At 40.8% G+C, this 20,227-nt stretch overlaps 1 protein-coding gene across 1 annotated transcript in view; it reads left to right on the forward strand.

Moving 5' to 3' along the window:
• HARS1 (histidyl-tRNA synthetase 1) overlaps positions 1–16,630 on the forward strand; it is a 39,683-nt gene extending 23,053 nt beyond the window's left edge. Inside the window, exons 9-13 of the mRNA XM_026672600.2 lie at positions 2,037–2,164; positions 2,248–2,490; positions 10,425–10,541; positions 14,234–14,380; positions 16,318–16,630. Coding sequence (XP_026528385.2) covers positions 2,037–2,164; positions 2,248–2,490; positions 10,425–10,541; positions 14,234–14,380; positions 16,318–16,377 — 695 coding nt within the window. The 3' untranslated portion in view covers positions 16,378–16,630. The remainder of the gene's footprint in view (positions 1–2,036; positions 2,165–2,247; positions 2,491–10,424; positions 10,542–14,233; positions 14,381–16,317) is intronic.
• Positions 16,631–20,227: the final 3,597 nt, after the last annotated feature.

The raw sequence follows: 20,227 nt of genomic DNA on the forward strand, positions 1-20,227 counted from the left end.
TAGAGTTTGTTATATACTCGCCGTATAAGACTACCCCTCTTCCACACACCTTCCACTTTTGCACTTTTTTTTTTTTTTTTGACGCACTTTTCTGCTTTGGACAATTTTGAAATGAGCTAATCCAATTTTGAACCAAGAATATGCAAATAGCTATGGAGTTTAGAAATGAGTTTTAAAAATATTTTTCATTGCTTACCATTAAAGCGTAAAATATGTTGTAAATAAAATGAGAACACAGGAAACGTTCTCTTCTCAATACAGCTGATCTCTCTCTCTCTCTCTCTCTCTCTCTCTCTCTCTCTCTCTCTCTCTCTCTCTCACACACACACACACACACACACACACACCAAAAACCGGACACTGAAAAGGCTGCCAAGGAACAGTATATTCAATGCCTTCTCTTTAATCAAGAAACAAGGAATTCCTTAGAATCTTTTTTTTCCCCAAGTGGCCCTCTTTTTAAAAAAAATGGAGGTAACACTTTCATTCAAAAAGTCTTCCAGTATCTGGAGTCGCTCAGACATATTGAAGTGAGGCAGGAGAGTAAGTGAAATTTGAAATGATCCAGCTACCGTTTTCTTCCCCTCCGCCCGAAGGCCATTATCTCCACATCAAAACGAACGAGGGGAGGCAAAGAAGCCAAACACGCTAAAAGGATCTCTTTATTTTCCTACACAAGGTCACACCTACTTTTCCGCATTCAAAGGACAACCTCTCCTCACCACCACACACACACACACACCCCAATACCCGCAAACAATGTTCTGGGCATTAATCACCATTGCTACATTAACCTGGTAAATTTATACCCTGCCTCCCCCAGTGTTGCTTTGACGGCAGGATTTCACACAGCGGGCGCTCGCTCGCTCTCTTCTCCACTCTCCCACCGTTCGCACATGTTGGAAGCACCGTAAAACCTGATAACCCACCCGGGGCTCTCCCATCCTTAACCTACAGCCGCCCGCATGCAAAACCTGCGTGCAAAAAGAAAAAAAGAAAAAGAAAAGTACGCCGCACGTGAGGATCTTGAATCCTCTCCTCCCACACCGCTAAGGAAGGAAGAGGGGAAAGGTTGCGCAGCGCGTGGCGAGTGACACCCGCCACACACACACACACACACACACACACCGCTCCCCCAGCCTCCTCCCGGCTGCAACTCAAGCTCGAAGTGGGAGTCGGAGTCCTCCCGGCGTATAAGGCGACCCCCCACTTGGAGGCATGTTTTCAGGGCAAAAAAGTCATCTTATACGCCCGGCAAATACGGTAAACTTTAGAATGATGGACTTTAAATTGTTTGGAAATGGCCTTGTAACCCTTCTCAGATTGACGGGCAGCAACAATTGCTTCTCTGAGATCATTGGTGATGTTTTTACTGTTTGGCATTGTGTTAATCCACTCCTCAAAGCTGGAGATCAACAAACTCCTAAAATTTTGGCTTTTATAGAGGTCACATTTTCTGATGATTAATTGATCAAGGGCACTTGATTAGCAGCATCTGGCTGCTACTTAGACTCTTCATACCAGGGGTGGGATACAAATATTTTTACTACTGTTTCTGTGGGCATGGCTAGGTGGGAGCCGCTAGGTGGACATGGCCATGTGACTGGGTGGGCGTGGCTTTTTTGGCAGCAAACCCCTCCCCCACGTTCCTTTTTTGGGGGGGCCTCCTGGGCCTCAGGGAAGCCTCATGGGAGGCCATTTTTGCTCACAGGAGGCTTCCTTGAGGCACAGGAAGCAAAAAATGGAGTGCAGAGGGGCGCAACACACACACACACACACACACACACACACACACATACGTGCACCCCTTTTTGCCGCCTGGGCCTCAGGGAAGCCTCCTGGGCGAAGCAGTAAGACAGCAAGGGGGGTCCCGGCACAGCTGATCATCGGAAGAGCTGATCGTCATCAGGGCGGGGGAAAGAATTGCATTGCATAAGAAATAGAGGAAACAAAAGAGTTGAATGAAAGAATAAAGCTTTAGTACTTCTGCTGAATCATTCATACGGGCATCGATCCTGCATGTCTTATTTCTACAGGTGGGCTCAGTTTAATTGAACAATTGCTCCAAGATCCAAAGCTATCACAAAATAAACTAGCTCAGGAAGGGCTTGAGGAAGTGAAACAGCTATTCAAATATTTGGATCTTTTTGGCATTTCAGATCAGGTAAAGTTCTATTCTTTGTTTTTCTAATTACATTGAGCTGAATGTTTCTGTTCTGTTTATGAAAGTTTTAAATTGTTTTACAGATTTCCTTTGATTTAAGTCTGGCTCGTGGTCTGGATTACTACACTGGAGTAATATATGAGGCTATCCTTCTCCAGGAACCAAATGATCATATGGAGGAGTCTGTTGGTGTTGGCAGCGTTGCTGGAGGTGGCCGTTATGATGGGTTAGTAGGGATGTTTGATCCCAAGGGTCGGAAAGTGCCTTGTGTTGGAGTCAGCATTGGCATTGAACGGGTCTTTTCTATTATGGAACAAAAAATGGAGGTAAAGATTGATTGCTTTTTTTTTTTTACTTGAAAGCTTCTCTCTGATTAGATTAGATTTTCTAGAAGTGGGTAAAATGTTTGAAGTCAAAATGTTCTAACCTCTGGCCAAGTATATCCCAGGTCAGATATCTGTTCTGATCAGGGAACAGAAATGAAATGGTCAGTGTCAGGAAAATAAGATGTTTCCTTCTCAAAAAAATTTCCACATCTCCTCTAGTGTTTTTTCTCTCTGTGGGCTTCTGTGTTCTTTACCATTTATGAATTCTCTTGTTTCAGAAAACTAAGTCCAAATGCATGTTTTGTGTATTGAGTTCTGGACCTGATTTACAGTCAGATTGTCCCTCATCATTAGTAATTTGCATTCAGTGAAACTGATGTTCTGTAAATGACTATCCCTCCATGACAGCCATTTCTACAGCAGTACTTATATCATGTCAGATGACCAAATGGGTACTATCTGTTCCCAAAGATAGAAATGGATGGATGGATGGATGGATGGATGATAGGTAGGTAGACAGGCAGGCAGGCAGGCAGACAGACAGACAGACAGACAGGCTCATAACATAATAATTAATATAACAAAAACTTCTCTTTTGTAAGATTAGGTGAGTAGGCTGCATTAAGCAGGCATATCTTAGAAGAAAGGGTGTCCCATAAGGCAACAGGTGCTAAAGAGAAAATGTGCATCTTAGTGCTTACTAAGTCAAGATTGAAGGAAAGAGACCATCCCCACCTGGTGGAATGGGTAGATTACCTCTGGAAACCTCAGGTAGCCTGGCCCCATAACATTATATAACGTTAGGGTTTTAACCAACACATTGAATTGAAACTGAACTGAACTGAACTGAATTGAAGAAAGAGACAATAACAGAGTATAAGAGGATAGGGAAGAAACAGGGAGGATAGGAACACTTTAAAAATCCAGGCAGGAAGTTGAGAGCTAAGAGCAAAGCACCTCCTAAAAAGTAACCTGTGAATTCAGCATTCTTTGTGGAGAAAAAGTAGCCCTTCCCTTTGTTAAGCAGTGCCATCCCAGTAGCAAAACAAACATAGTCATGAAAACAGAAGCTAACATTATCGTGGTTTATAAAATGTTTCATGTATATTTTTTATTTTTATTTTTATTGTACAATTTTCTTGGTTATGTGTAAAATTTCTATAGTCACAATAATAGCTTGCTGTCTGGGTACAATCTCTAGAATCTCTATTGAATATAGATAATAAATCTTATACACATAATAGTTGTAACTATTATTCTCAATAGCTATTCACCTTCAGCTTCACTTATCCTTATTAAATATTTTGCGTTATTTAATTAGGCCCTCTGTTCAATTTTATCTGTAATCAGTTAATAATATCAAACACTATAAACATCACATTTATAACCATTAACCTCCAAATAATCATAAGGTTTACTTATATTAATTGTTCAATGTTCATTATTCAATTACACAAATTACTTCATCTTTGTGTGCATGTCCAGATTTCTAACTTCTGCAGCTATTTTCTAACCATTAATAAAATAATTCCCAAATTAAAAAGTAATATTTTCCCCATTTCTAATTTCTATCTTTATACTAATTCTTAATAGTACAACTCCTGTGTTAAACAGTATTCAGCATTTATCCCTCGTCTCTTATCTGTTTTCGTATCTCAACTCTTGTTGATTTCTTGGCACATCTCCCATACACTTCCCATGGGATCTTGTATCTTCTTGTCTCATATTTGATCTAAGTATTTCTTCTATCTCTACTGCTTCTTCACTCTTTTGAACCTTCAATAAACATTTCAATGATCTTTTCCTCACTTAAGGGGTGTCTTTCTGGGTATCCCCTTCTAGCTTTTGATCCCTTAAAATGTAATTCACTCTGGGACTTCCGGTAGCAACAACACAGTGAAGCGGACGGGGAAACAGAGCTCCGTTATTCCCACCCGATATCGCCTGTCTGGAGACCTTCAATGGTCAAAGTTAACCCTGGAGGGGTGGACGAAGGTAGAGGAGAAGCCCTGAAGACTGCATGAAGAATGGCAATCTCCCATCAGAACTAGGGGAAACCCCTTGGAGCCAACAGGAGAAAAGACGGTCAACATGGCCGACCCAAAGCTGTGACAGCTTGGTGAGAGACAGGAAGGGAAAAATCAAGGAGCAATGTGACTGTGCTGGATGAGAACTTCCTAACTATCTGCAAATGAACCTATCTTGATTTAAATATTAAAAACTTTTAGAAAAATTAAACTAAAAAAAAAAAGGTGGAGCAGGATTTCTGCTTTCTCAGGCTTTCTGAGGGTAGAGATGACAAGTATATGGAATATGTCCAAGATAGGAAAGAAAGCCTCATCTACACCCTCATCAGCAACATCAGCAGCAGCATCAAGCCCATCCAATTAAAGCATGCTAGGTTTGGAGAAACCAAATCCCCTTCAGAGTCTGCAAGCAATGCTACAATCAATCCAAGAAGCCATGACCAAAAGTCAGGAAGCTATGTCAAAAAACCACAATGGGATCAAGAATTAAATGGGGGAGATATCGAAGGTGGATCAAAAGATAGGGAAATTTCAGCAAATGATAAAGAAGAAGAAGAGGATACAGAAAATAGAAATAAAGGCTGAGCAAACAAAAAAAAATGGAAGAAATGGATCAAAAGCTATCAAAAGTTAATAGAGAATTAGAAGAGACAGTAATTTTTCTAAAGATGGAAAAGGTGGCCTACTACCAGAGATTCCAGAATATCATGGAAGAGAAAGAGGAAGACCTGGCTGATTTGATGACAGAGCTGCTGGCTGGAGTACTACAGAAAAATAAACAAGACATACAAAAGGAAATAGACGAAATATTTAGAATCCATACAAATTATGCAAGAAGACATAAACTACCAAAAGAGGTCCACTTGAGATTTACCAAAAAGATGTTGAGAGATGAAATATATAAAAGAACTAGAGATGAGCCTTTAAAGTATAAAGGGAGAGAAATTGTGACTTTAAAACAGATCCCTAGGAGAGTCAGAGAACAGAGGAGACAATACCAATTTTTGACAGCAACAACTGTTTAAATATAACGTGATGACTGATATCAGAAGGAATTCTGGTTCATCTATGGGTTTCATTTCTTTGTCCGTGGCTTCTTTCCACTTGTTCAATTTTGGGTAATGCCAATACTTCCTTATAGTTCCTTGGCTCATACCACACATTACACATCTTCACTTCTCAAGCAGAATACCCATCAGGTGGAATCCCTTTGTTCAATTGCTCTGACCTGCATGGCATTAACTGCTCTTGTGTTTCAACCCTCTCTGGCTTCATATCTGAGTCATCATCCTCTCCTGACTCCTTTTGTACTTTTACAACTTCTCCTCCCTGAATGCTGACACCATCACTGAGTTAATATCACTAAGTGGATCATTCCAAAAATTTGCATCAATTCTGTTCCAGTTTTAATTTGCAAAGCTAGCAGACCTGGAAATCACTATTCTCTTGCTCCCATCACTAAAGCAATAGCTCTTTGAGTCAGGCTCATAGCCCATAAACCTGAGCTTTTTAGCCTTTGGTTGACCTTTTCTCCAGATTGTTTTTGGAATATGCACCCATGCATTGCTTCCAAACACACGTAAATGTGCCAGAGATGGTTTTCTCCCATAGAGCACTGCACATGAAGTATTAATGGCAGAACTTCACAACCTATTAATTAAATAATTAGCAGTCAACGTGGCTTCACCCTAATATGACCTGCTCAGACCAGAATCCTCCAGCAGTGAGTCCTTCATGGTTTGTAGGACACCATTCTGCCTCTCAGCTACACTATTTTCAGCTGTGTACGGATTTGTGCATCTGTGTTTTATTCCTAACTGTCCCAACCACTGTTGAAAAATTGCTGACATGAATTCTGAACTTCTGTCAGTTTGCAGCTGACATACCTGTTGTTTATACCTTCTTTCTACGAAGCTTACCCATTGCTTACATTTCTTTAGCACCTCTATTTTACTCTTTAGTAAATAGCAGAACCCAAATCTGCTGTAGTCATCTACAATGACCAGCACATACTTTGCTCTTCCCAAACTGGCTTTTATTGGCCCAACCAAATCTGCATGTATCAGCTCTGGAGCTTTTGTTGTCTGTCTTGTGCTACTTTTGCTTACTGAGAATGCCTTGGACATTGATTTATATATTGCACAGTCCAAGTATGCCTTACACCCCTTTAAATTTAAACTCTCCAAACTGTTTGCAAAACTCTGAAGCTGGCATGGTCAAGCTTTCTATGCAAGAGATGAACACATGAATTATGTTGTGCCACATTTCCAAATATTTGGGCACATTGAACCTTTTGTCCCTGCAACACATAAAGATTATCCTGTTTTATGCCCTGTGCACATACACTTCTATTCCTTTTTATGAGACACTTCCCATTTACAAATGTGGTCTCAAACCCCTTTTGGTCTACACTAAATTATGCTCCAATATGTTACTAAACTTTTCCTCCAAACATGGAATCAGCACACCTTCTTTTGCTGTGACTTTAGCCTTCTGGCCATTTGCTAAGGCTACTGCATCTTCTCTAGCTTGATCCATTCTGAAAAAACAATTTTGAATTATTAACAATTGTTTGACTAACCCCACTGTCTATTAACCATTTGTCTCTGCTATTACAATAGCTAATTTTTTGCAATAGCAGCTTGTCCATCTGTTGTTTTTCTTCCTTGCAAACAGTCTTTCTTCAAATGATTCTTGTCACCACAGATGAAACACCACCTTTCTTGCTATTTCTTCATAGAAAATCTTTGCTGGGCTCTCTGGTCTTTGCAGACATCCTGTCTGTTGCCTTTCTCTATCTGCTCCTTGGGCCCCCGCCTCAGGAATTTTCCCTTGTGGCGTCTTCTAAAATGGTGTTTGTTTTCTTCAAAAATCAAATAGGCTTTAAGGGCTTCCATTCATAAGTCCTGTTCTGGTTTGCACTCAAAAACAGCTGAAACAATGTCCCACATTTCATCAAGACTATTTAACACCAACAGTACCTTCTGAGATTCAGGAATCTGCATTCCACACTGTTCCAACTCAATAAATAGAGTCCGCAAGTACAGCAAATGCTGCTCCACACTCGCTTGTGGCTGTAGCCGGACTCTATACAATTGTCTCAATAATTGTACAATATTGCATGCTGATGCACCCACATGCACACTTCTCAATTTCAGCCAAACCTCATTTGCAGTCTTTAAATCAACTACATTCAACAATTGTTCATCATCTAAACTTAAGATGATGTAGGCCAGTGCCTTATCATGCTTCCTTTGATCTGCTGCTGCTAATGGTGCATGGGGTGGATTAATAACAATATCCCAGAGCTCCTTAGCCTTCAGGAAGCATTCTGTTTTGCAGCCCAAATAATATAATTCTTCTGTCCCAATCGAGGCAGAGAGTTCTCCTTGAACTCAACAGCCATCCTGCAAGCCTTCTCAGCCTTGTTTTCTTTTCCTTTTAACACAGCTTAATTACAGTTCAGTCTTCCTGTGTGCTTGGTGTGCTCTGGGCCCATAACCTGTCAGAGTTTGCAGCAATCCAACCAGTGCACAAGTAAATAATTCATCAGGATTCATTTATAGAAGAAATTTGTTTATATACAATAATATATAATATAATCTTATTGCTGTTTAATAACTCTTTAAAATTAGCTCTTTAAAGTTTTAGGCAGTCTTCTCCTTATTTTCAGGTTGCTCCAATTTTTTTTTTTTTCCTCTCCCTTCCCACTCACAGCCAAAAAAAAATTCTTCCTTTTTTTTCCCCCTTTGAATAATCAGAAATCCTTGCTCCTTCAATATTCATTTACCTCCAGAACAGATTCCCGGATTTCTCTTATGATTCCACTGCTGTCACGTTAGGGAGGAGAGTGAAAGGCAAAAAAAAAAAAACCTTTCTCTTTTGAAATGTTCGCCGCTTGTATCTCTTTCTAGAAACAAAGTATCCTTAGCAGCCTTCGAGGTTACAGGACACTCTCTCTTAACTTTATCCCAGTCAGAAGCAACTTCCACAGCTCTTCCCTCTTCCTCCAGCACAAATCTTACCTGGATGCAGGCTTCTTTGAGGCGGCCATTACTGACCGCCGCTCCACCACCTCAGGAAAAAGGGGTTATTCGGGCTGGAAAGGGGGTCTGCGTTACCCCCAAACCTCTGTCCGGATCCCCTCTCTCTTCGGCTGCCTCTACAAGGCAGCCATAGCCCCCAGACCTATTTAGATCGTGGGCACCTTGGCGGCGAGCGCGGCAGGGATCGCAGAGGCGCGAATTCCTGCCGCTACCGAAGCCGCGCAAAACCGGAAGCCCAAACAAATCCTGTTTTATTCTTTAACAAAGTGACTAAATGAGTGGACCAGAGTAATGCTGTGGACATAGTATACCTTGGATTTCAGTAAGGCATTTGACAAAGTAGATCACAATCTACTTCTTGGTTAGAAAAATATGGGATTGACAGCATCATCATCAGATGTATTAGTAACTGACTGACCAACCGCACTCAAAAATGTAATCCTTAATGGAACTACATGGAGGGAAGTAAATAGTGTGGTACCCCAACGTTCCATTTTAGTCCCAGTACTCTTCAATATCTTCATAAATAATTTAGATGAGAGAATAGCCAACACCCAGAAGATAAGCTGAAAATCCAGAAGGATCTCGACAGACCAGAGCAGGGGTCTTCAAACTTGACAGGCAAGTTTAAGACTTGTGGACTTCAACTCCCAGAATTCCTCCTCTAGTAATGTTAGCTCAGGAATTCTGGGAGTTGAAGTCCACAAGTCTTAAACTTGCCAAGTTTGAAGACCCTTGGACGAGAGCATTGGGCCCTATCTAACAAAATGAAATTCAGTGATGAAACAAATAAAGATTTTACACTTAAGAAAAAAACAAATGCACAGGTATAGAAAAGGTGGTACCTGACTGAACAGCAGTAATTGCGAGAGGGATCTAGGAGTCCTAGTGGTTAGCCACTTAAATATGGGTCAGCAGTGTGTTGCAAATTTACAGACAACACCAAGCTGGCAGGAATCGGCAACACCCCAGAAGATAGGCTCAAGTCAGAAGGATCTCAACAGATGTGAACACTGGGCCCTGAAATGTTGCATCCAGTTTTGGTCACCACAATGTGAAAAAGATGTTGAGACTCTAGAAAGAGTGCAGAGAAGAGCAAGAAAGATGATTAGTGGACTGGAGGCTAAAAGATATGAAGAATGGTTGCAGGAACGGGGTATGTCTAGTCTAGTGAAAAGAACTAGGATGCCATGATAGCAGCCTTCCGTTATTTGAGGGGCTGCCACAAAAAAAGATGGGGTCAATCTGTTCTCCAAAGCACCTGAGGCCAGGACAAGAAGCAATGGATGGAAACAAATCAAGGAGAGAAGCATCTTAGAACTAAGGAGAAATTTCCTGACCGAACAATTAACCAGTGGAACAGCTTGCCTTCAGAAGTTGTGGGCGCTCCATCACTGGATGTTTTTGAGAAGAGATTGCACACCCACTTACCTGAAATGGTATAGGGTCTTCTCCTTGGTTGGGGGGGTTGGACTGGAGGACCTCAGGGGTCCCTTCCAGCTCTATTATTCTGTCTTGGTATTCTATTATTCTTTCTATGATCACATGTATGCATCCCATCAAGCCAAAGAAAGTCCGAAATGGTATAGGATCTTCTGCCTTGGGCAGGGGGTTAGATTAGAAGACCTCCAAGTTCCCTTCCAACCCTATTATTCTATGATGTTGGAATACTTTTGGAAAGTTTTAATCATTATGCAGTAAGCTTGGGAGATGAACCAAGTTTGTATGGTTCTCTGGAACATCAACAGGATGGGAACCATCATAGTAATTTATTAAACCTGAGTTGCATGTATGAATTGCAGCAATATTCGTATTATATTTCTATAAATCTCTCTCTCCTCATCTCTTTTTTCTCCATCAGGCTTCTGAAGAGAAAATCCGAACAACAGAGACCCAGGTGCTTGTAGCATCTGCTCAAAAGAAACTTCTTGAAGAAAGACTAAAGCTTGTGTCTGAGCTATGGGATTCAGGAATTAAGGTGCATCTTAATCATATCTGGGTCAAGCCAATAATTAGAATTCTAGGCTATACCTGAGTTTAGTCACAAAGAATCCTAAGTCTGCCTGATGCAATATAGCTCCTCAGCAACCTGTTCTATTTAAAACCTGATAATTTAACCCAATTAACAGTGTCAGTTTGATCATCTTATAATGCAACAGGTATTAGCTTCTCGGCTAACACTACATTCAGAGTTATACAGACACTCCAAAATTACGTATGACCCTGTTTCAAAGTTACAAGAGTGCAGTGCCTCTATGGTCATTCGCCCTTACAACTGACCACAGGAGTGCCCCTCCAATTCTCTTTCCCCTCATCCCACCTCGACAAGATCCTGCAGCACTTGTATCTGCTCCCCACATGCCTATCACACATCACATTCATTTTTTGAAGCTCCCTGGACTTCATGTTGGAGAAGGCAGGCAGAGGCCATGTGTCCCTGAGCTGTGCAGAGACAACCCTAAGGCAGCTGCCATTGTGTCACACTTGCTCATAGGCAGGGAGAAAGTGGCAGTTGCCAGACAAACTTATTCATTTTTTTGCTTTAACAGGGTCTGCACATCACTGCAGAAGCTTCTGAACACTAGAAAGTTTCTGCAGCGCTGTGCAGATCTCATTAAGGCAGCAAAATGAAACAGTTTGTCCCTGGGCCATTTCCAGAACTGTCCATGTGGCTGCACAAAGAAGCAATCCATTCCAGCTCTCTGAAAGGCCTCAAAACTCTTCAAAACTTAAGTGTGGAGGAGGGTGTTTGGCCTGAGGGGTGGGAATTAGGCTACAAGCCTCAGGGGACCCAATGGGAGTGGGAAAAGGGCTGTTGGGACACACTGTTATGTGTGGGAAGTAGAGCACACAGCATCTCAGGCAGTGGAGAACACCTTGGGAGTCAGGTGGGTCTGGGCCTGTGCTAGGCCTCCAAGGATCTCCGCCACCCAGGAGACATCCCACACTCCATTTAATAATCCAGGCGTTCATTTAATGATTGTTTTGAGAATCTCTGAGGTGCAAAAATTCACTCTCAGGGCATTACAGCTTGGGATACTGGCTGGGAGAGAGCTCACTCTGGTCTCTGAGTGCTTGTCTCCGAGCTCACTGCCCCCTCTATTTTCTGTCTTGGAATATGCCCCACTCCCTAAATTCCCAAGCAGTTATAACAAAAGCAAGCTAAAATGCCAGCAAGCCTCCTCTCCCTCCTCCCTGCCCCCCACTTTCAACAGGATGGCGGGATCTGATATGCTGCCTCTCCTGAACTGTGACGTCAGTCCTGGGAAACAGAACAAAACAAACACGGAACGAAGAAATAAAAAATGAGAGGCATGCCATTTGGGTTTGTCCAGTTACCGATTGTGGAAGCATTTAACAAATCTAGAGGCCTTAACATGGCAAAGGTCAACCTGTTCATTCTGAGCTGTAGGGAAATCTTTCCATGCCACTAAATGCTAAAGGGTTCCCCTATGTCTACGGGAGTCTAAGATTTCTCTGATTTCAAAGTGTTGCTCCCCTTCTGTCATTAAAGATTATGGGGTGGTGGAAGTTTAAGTCTAAGGGGAGAAGTAATTTCAGGCTTCAATAAGCTACAATGAAACATGGGGTGGACCTGTCAAAGGGCCTTGGGCAATTCTAATTCTAGTCATAGGTTTAATAAAGCATTTAATTTGGAAGGGCCCTGCAAACGTATCTCTCAACTTCTTTGATGGTTGTAAAGATTGCAGGAAGTGGGTGGAAAGGTAGACATAGTTGACAATCTTAAATGGCTTGGTTTCTGCACACTTCTTATCGGCCTGCTTCTTATAATCTGCACAAGGTTCCTTCAGACTCAAAACTTTCTTTACTACTGGCCTTGTATTTTGCAGTTGAGAGATCCCCTCCTTCAGTGATGCGACTGGGGGGGTCATTAAGGGGCAATTTTGGCATAGTCCTGCCCATTAGCCGCTCTAAAAGAAGTTAATCCTATGCTGCTATGCACAGAGTTGTTGCATACCACTTCATCAAAGGGCAACGTTAGTCTAGTTATCTTGCTGATAATTGATATAACACCTAAGATATTGTTCGAGTACTGAATTTGAACATTCACACACACACCCATTAGTTTGAGGATGGTGATTTGAATTCAATCTCTGATCAGTTCCCAGTAATTTAAGGAATTCCCTCCATTGCACCCCTGTCTGAGATAATGCGCTGAGGGGCTCCGTATAGTCTATAGACATGGTGTAAAAACATTTTGGCCAATCCCTGTGCTGAGGGAATCTTCTGACGGGACAAAATGCACTTGTTTAGAAAATAGATCAGTTATCACCCATATAACAATATTCTCAGAGCTTTCTGGAAGTTCCATGATAAAGTCCATAGAGATCTCTTTCCAGGGTGCTGATGGCTCCACTAGTTTTTGAAGGAGACCAGGGGTTTTCCCTTGTCCATGTTTGGCAGAGGCACAGACAGGGCAACTTGCCACATAGCTCTCAATGTCTTTTTTCAGAGATGGCCATCAAAACTGCCTTTTGATTAGGTGTAGAGTTTTTATGAAGCCAAACTGCCCAGCAGACTTGGAATCATGACTTTTCCCCAGAACCAACAGCCTCTGGCTTTCATTACATATAGTCCTGAACAAATGTTTCCATGGCTTTCGATTTGACACATACGTTATAGATTTATTTAATTGGATCAAGCTTTCTTGGATGTTACAGATTATACAAAATCAAAATCTTGTTCACTGATTGAGCCTAACATTTAATTAATATCTTTTCCAAGCCACTAAATAAAAGAATAGAGGAATCAAAAAATTGTACCCTATGAGAATAGGTGCTGTCCATATCACATGCCTAACATTTAATTGGTATAAAATTTGCCATTGCAATTCAGCAACTTGGGCACAATCTCTGTATTTTAGAATTAGAGAAAAAAGCCTGTCAAATTAAAAGAAACAGATATATATATAAAACTCATAGATCAATATTATATACTCTCAAGATTTATAAATATTTTGGAATTGATTTGTTTTAAATTGCATTGAAAAGGGTTAAAGGGTTAAAATGTTGTTTTTTCGTTCTGGCTGGCCAGTCCCAAATGCAATCTATTTTATTTATTCATATGTTTATTCAGTGTTAATATGTTTATATATATATCGTGCTCTGGTCTATTCTACTTTTCCCTACCCCCACATCCTTTTTTAAAATGGAGACCTTGTACATTATACAGACTGATGTGTAGCTCTTGATCAAAAAAGCCAACTCTGAGCTAAAGGTGGAACTATTTATTGCAACACTGATAAAGAAATTAGTGTGTTGCAATATTGTAAGAAATGCTGGATATATGACTTCCTGCAGGGCATTAGTCAGACTTATTCATTTTAATGTGTCCTGTAACATAACATAGCATATAACTGAAGAAAACTGAAACGATGATTCAACAGTCTGAATAATGCACATGTTCAGTGGCTCCATGGGGGGAGCGGGGGAGTTTACCTCTTCTGAAAGAGGTCAGGATGTAAAGTGAGGCCATGCAAATCTGGAATAAGTTTCCTGAAATTAATAATGCACATGCATTGTTCAGAACAACTATCAGTTGTTTTTACTGAGAAAACTGCAGAGGACCAGAATTTTTGGAACCAGAATAATGAAAGGTAGTTTCCATCATGGTGTACTAACTTTTTCTTCTTTTTTCTATATTTTCCAGGCAGAGATACTTTATAAGAAAAATCCCAAACTACTAAACCAGTTGCAGTACTGTGAGGAAACGGGAATTCCGCTTGTTGCTATATTGGGAGAACAAGAGTTAAAAGATGGAGTTATCAAATTGCGTGATGTGGTTACTAGAGAAGAGGTGTGCTTGCCATTTTATTTTAGGGTTGTACCTTTATATGAGATCACTCAACTAAAAGCAGGAATCATTATATTCTTTGTGGTCTGTGAGGTTATTTTTCTTCTTGCAGATATTTCATTACCAAAATAGTTAACATCCTCTCAGATTTGTTCTATCTTAATGGGTCTTTACAGCTAGTTAGTACCCATTTCTGATTGACCTGTCTGGCTCAGTTTATTGCATTATCTGGGTTGATTGTGCTGGTGCCTCTTACTTATCTGTTGATTGCTAAGTATGTGTTAAGAAAGGATATGCTCCAGACTGTTTGTTTCCATCTTTGGCCTGTGTTTGCTTTCTTCTTTTAATAATTCTTAAACAAAGCTAATCTTTACATGTCTGTTAATGGCTGATCTATCAGAATGCCAAGATTCTAGGAATATTTTTGTTTGGGTGGTTAGGCATCTTTCTACAGTTTCTCAGATGAATTTGTGATTTGTCTTTACCTTGTAAAATTAAAGAATTTGTCTATGTATATTGAAATTAAACAAATTAAGACACATATAGATTAACTCTTTATAATTTTTTTAAAAGTAATCAAAAGCCAAGAAGGAAGTTCTATGATAAAATGATTCAGGATAAAAATTTATATTACATTTGGTGAAAATAAAATGGCAGAAGGCCAACTAGGCAACTTTGGACCAATCACTTTCTCTCGGCCTGAAGTAGAAGGCAAAGGCAAACCACTTCCAAAAATCTTGCCAAATAAACTGCAGACTATTCCAGGGAGTCGCCAAGAGTCAACATTCACTCAATGGCACAATTAAAAAATGGCAGGAAGGAAACCCTTAGTCACAATCGCAGAGTAACACCAGTTCAGTGGCTCCATGGGGGGAGCGGGGGAGCTTACCTCTTCTGAAAGAGGTCAGGATGTAAAGTGAGGCCATGCAAACCTGGAATAAGTTTCCTGAAATTAAGCATCACCCATAGAAGCATTGTCAGTAATACTGCCCTGGTCTGAAAGCCTGGGAAGTGGCAGCATATGAATTGAAAATGGACTTTCACACAGGTTATATTGATTGAAGGAAGCTATTGTGCTATCGTATTTCACATATTATAGACAAGAGCCTTCAAGGATATATGAAAAGAAAGATGAGAAAAATTGCCCAAGTGTGATGAATAACAACTCTGGTGGGAAAAAGTAGTACCTCAAAGAAGTTCTAAAGTTGTTACCACTGCAGAAGAATTAAATCCTTGCGACTTTATTCCACAAAAATAATCCACCAGCTGTTAATTGGGACACATGAAGCCTTGAATCAGAATAACTTTTTAACCTTTCCAGGCTAAGAAATGTTATTAGACAGGCATAAACTCTTATAAACTGCAGCTCACTTCATCAGATGCCTAACTAAACTGATGTTTAAACTGATGTTTAAATTGGGAAGGGGGAGACAAGATGTTTATGCAGCAATTGTAATGTTAAAAATCTACTGTTTGTTGACATCCCAACAAACTACTAATTGATTGTAATCTGCCTCACTTATAACCTGCCTAACTACCCTGTCTTCTAGCTTCCCCTCTTCCTCTTCTTCCACCACCTCATCCCAGTTGCAGTCCAAATGAACTTACCACTCCATATATCTGATGCATGAGCAGTTTATAGGAGCCATTTAATAACATTTGGTAGTCTGGAAAGATGCTAGCAGATTTCTTCTGATATTTGATTACCATAGCATAGACCAGCTCCCCCATTAAAATGCAGCATTGAACAGTCTCAAAAATGTAATTAAACTGTATCTGACTTTTGAAATGTCTTTTGCTGCATGAAATAAACTATTTGCTTGAAAATGATGGAGATTATATAAATGTTACATTGTGATACTTTTAAAGTACGGTGAGAAAGATATTGAGATACTGTATATTATTTTATACCTTAATTAAGCCATACTTTTGCTTTGCAGGTGGATATTTGCAGAAGTAAGCTTGTGGAAGAAATCAAGAGACGAACACATATCCTCTAGAAATACTGGATTTCTCTTTGAAAAGATCAGCAACATTCTTCATAAATGTGGCAAATCAATTTTTTTTTCAAAGCTGTAATTTATTTTTTCTGTAAAGCCCCTTAATTTTGTATCAAGGAGCTTAGTCTTAAAAGAGTAAGGAACTGTGGTTCAAAGCAAATGAAGGCTGGTATTTTCAATATTCTTTTCCAATGTTTAAAATACTGGTGTTCTGAATCTCTTATTTGTCATCAATAAAATTTGTTTCAACCTATGTTTTTCTGCATTCGTCTTTTCAATTTAAGCAAAAGACCAAAATGTACTGGACATTCAGCCTTACAGTAATCAAATTTGGTCAGTTATCCTGATCTGAGATCTTAAAAGAGTATTCTGCCTGTGATATTAGCAACTCTACCTTGGAAGCTTCATGAAACAGTTAGACATAAACATGGTAGAAATTTTTTTGGGGGGAATTAATTTATTTTGTGCTGAAGCCCTTCTCTAAAACCTTTCAAACTGAAAAATTCAAATTCTGGAAGGCTATACAAACTTGCAGTTTTTATATGAGGCAGGCCGTTCCTGTCCGCCAGGCATGCTTTCCCAGGAGTAATACAGTGCCCTGCCATTCCCAAAAGGGAGGGCGCTGGGCTTCCACCCTGCAGCTTCTGCAGCTGCCCTTTGCGTCCTGCCTGGTCCTGCTCTGCACCCAGCTCCTCGGGGACGCTCCAGCATTGCAAGGAGCTGTTGATCGCAAAGTGGGGCGGTGCAGGATGTAACTATAGGTGAAACTCAAAAAATTAGAATATCGTGCAAAAGTTCATTTCAGTAATGCAACTTAAAAGGTGAAACTAATATATGAGATACTCATTACATGCAAAGCAAGATAGTTCAAGCCATGATTTGTCATAATTGTGATGATTATGGCTTACAGCTCATGAAAACCCCAAATCCACAATCTCAGAAAATTAGAATATTACATGTAATCAATAAAACAAGGATTGCAGATAGAACAATATCGAACCTCTGAAAAGTATAAGCGTGCATATGTACTCAGTACTTGGTTTGGGCCCCTTTTGCAGCAATTACTGCCTCAATGCGGCGTGGCATGGAAGCTATCAGCCTGTGGCACTGCTGAGGTGGTATGGAAGACCAGGATGCTTCAATAGCGGCCTTCAGCTCTTCTGCATTTTTCGGTCTCATGTCTCTCATCTTTCTCTTGGCAATGCCCCATAGATTCTCTATGGGGTTCAGGTCAGGTGAGTTTGCTGGCTAATTAAGCACAGTAATCCCACAGTCATTGAACCAGGTTTTGGTGCTTTTGGCAGTGTGGGCAGGTGGCCAAGTCCTGCTGGAAAATGAAGTCATCATCCACATAAAGCTCTTCTGCAGAAGAAAGCATGAAGTGCTCCAAAATCTCCTGGTAGACAGCTGCATTGACCCTGGACTTGATGAAGCACAGTGGACCAACACCAGCAGACATGGCTCCCCAAATCAACACAGACTGTGGAAACTTCACACTGGACTTCAAGCATCTTGCAGTGTGTGCCTCTCCATTCTTCCTCCAGACTCTGGGACCTTGGTTTCCAAATGAGATGCAAAAGTTGCTCTCATCAGAAAAGAGGACTTTGGACCACTGAGCAACAGACCAGTTCTGTTTTTCTTTAGCCAGGTAAGACGCTTCGGACGTTGTTTGTTGTTCAGGAGCGGCTTGACAAGAGGAATACGACATTTGAAGTCCATGTCCAGGATCCGTCTGTGTGTGGTAGCTCTTGATGCACTGACTCCAGCCTCAGTCCACTCCTTGTGAAAGTCCCCAACACTTTTGAATGGCCTTTTCCTGACAATCCTCTCCAGGCTGCGGTCATCCCTGCTGCTTGTGCACCTTTTTCGTCCACACTTTTCCCTTCCACATAACTTTCTATGAATAACGTGCTTTGATACAGCACTTTGGGAACATCCAACTTCGTTTGCAATTACCTTTTGAGGCTTTCCCTCCTTATGGAGGGTGTCAATGATGGTTTTCTGCACGACTGTCAGGTCAGCAGTCTTCTCCATGATTGTGATTCCTATTGAACCAGACTGAGAGACCATTTGAAGGCCCAGGAACCCTTTGCAGGTGTTATGGCTTCATTAGCTGATTAGAGTGGGACACTTTGAGCCTAGAATATTGAACCTTTTCACAATATTCTAATTTTCTGAGATTGTGGATTTGGGATTTTCATGAGCTGTAAGCCATAATCATCACAATTATGACAAATCATGGCTTGAACTATCTTGCTTTGCATGTAATGAGTCTCTCATATATTAGGTTCACCTTTTAAGTTGCATTGCTGAAATAAATGAACTTTTGCACCATATTCTAATTTTTCGAGTTTCACCTGTAGTGGCAGCGATGGCTGCCTCCTGAAAGACTGGGGGGGGGGGAAGGTCCCGCCCCCGACTGCCCTCCTACGCGGGCTCCCTCGAACTCCACCAATCCGGCGCAGGCAACCTTGAGGGGGAGAGGCAGACAGCCGCGAGGCCGGTATAGTTGCACATAAGAACAGAATTAACCTAATTCAGAAGGGGGGAGGAAGGGAACCAATGTTGCCTCCCTACCCCACCGCCCGCTTTCATTTCTAGTTACAGGAATTTTTCCGGATGGTATTGATTTATTTATTTATTTTATTTATTTATTTTTATTTATTTATTTGATTTGCCAATTGTTTACAAGATAATAAGTATAAGTGTATACATAGTTGTGAATACATGAAATGGGTACATATAAGAAAAATAAAAGAATAAGAGAAACAATAGGACAGGGACGGTAGGCACGATGGTGCGCTTATGCACGCCCCCTACAGACCTCTTAGGAAAGGGGTGAGGTCAATAGTAGACAGTCTAAGGTTAAAGTTTTTGGGGTTTGGGGAAGAGACTATAGAGTCGGGTAGAGTATTCCAGACATTGACCACTCTATTGCTGAAGTCGTATTTCCTGCAATCAAGTTTGGTGCGGTTTACTTTGAGTTTGTATCTATTGTGTGCTCTTGTGTTGTTATGGTTGAAGCTGAAGTATTCATTGACAGGTAGGACATTGCAATGTATGATTTTATATACCATGCTTAAGTCAGACCGAAGACGGCGTAATTCAAGGTTTTCTAGTTTTAGAATTTCAAGTCTGGTGGCATAAGGTATTCTACAACGAGTAGAAGAGTGGAGAACTCTTCTTGTGAAATATTTCTGGACTTTCTCAATTGTGCTAATATCAGATACGTAATGAGGGTTCCAGACTGATGAACTGTATTCGAGTATTGGTCTAGCAAATGTTTTGTATGCTCTGGTTAGTAGTGTGATATTACCAGAGAAAAACTTCGTAGGATTAGGTTAACAACTCTTAATGCCTTTTTGGCTATGTAGTTGCAGTGGGCTCTAGCACTTAGATCATTAGAGGTGAGTATTCCAAGGTCCTTTACAGAGCTTGGGTCATCAACAAGATCTTGACTATTCAGCTTGTATTTTATTTTCTGATTTTTTTTGCCAATATGTAAGACAGAGCATTTATTTGTTGAGATTTGAAGTTGCCATTTGTTTGACCATTCAGATACATAGTCAAGATCTTTTTGTAAGGTAGCAGTATTGTCTGTGGTATTGAACAGCTTTACATCATCAGCGAAGAGAACGCAATTGCTCTTAATATGATCACAGAGGTCGTTTATGTAGAGTATGAAGAGAGTTGGTCCTAGAACACTGCCCTGGGGGACACCACTATTGATTGATGGTGCAGAGCTCCCGAGAACCCGAAGTAACTGTCGGGAGTTTTGCCTTTCTTGAGAACCACAAACTAGGTTGAAAGCAGCACATCTTAGAGGGGTAAGAGAAAGCCACAGAATGTA

Source organism: Notechis scutatus, chromosome 3 (genome assembly GCF_049901735.1).
Source record: "Notechis scutatus isolate UNSWTSFEM ecotype Mainland chromosome 3, rNotScu1.2, whole genome shotgun sequence".
NCBI lineage: Eukaryota > Metazoa > Chordata > Lepidosauria > Squamata > Elapidae > Notechis > Notechis scutatus.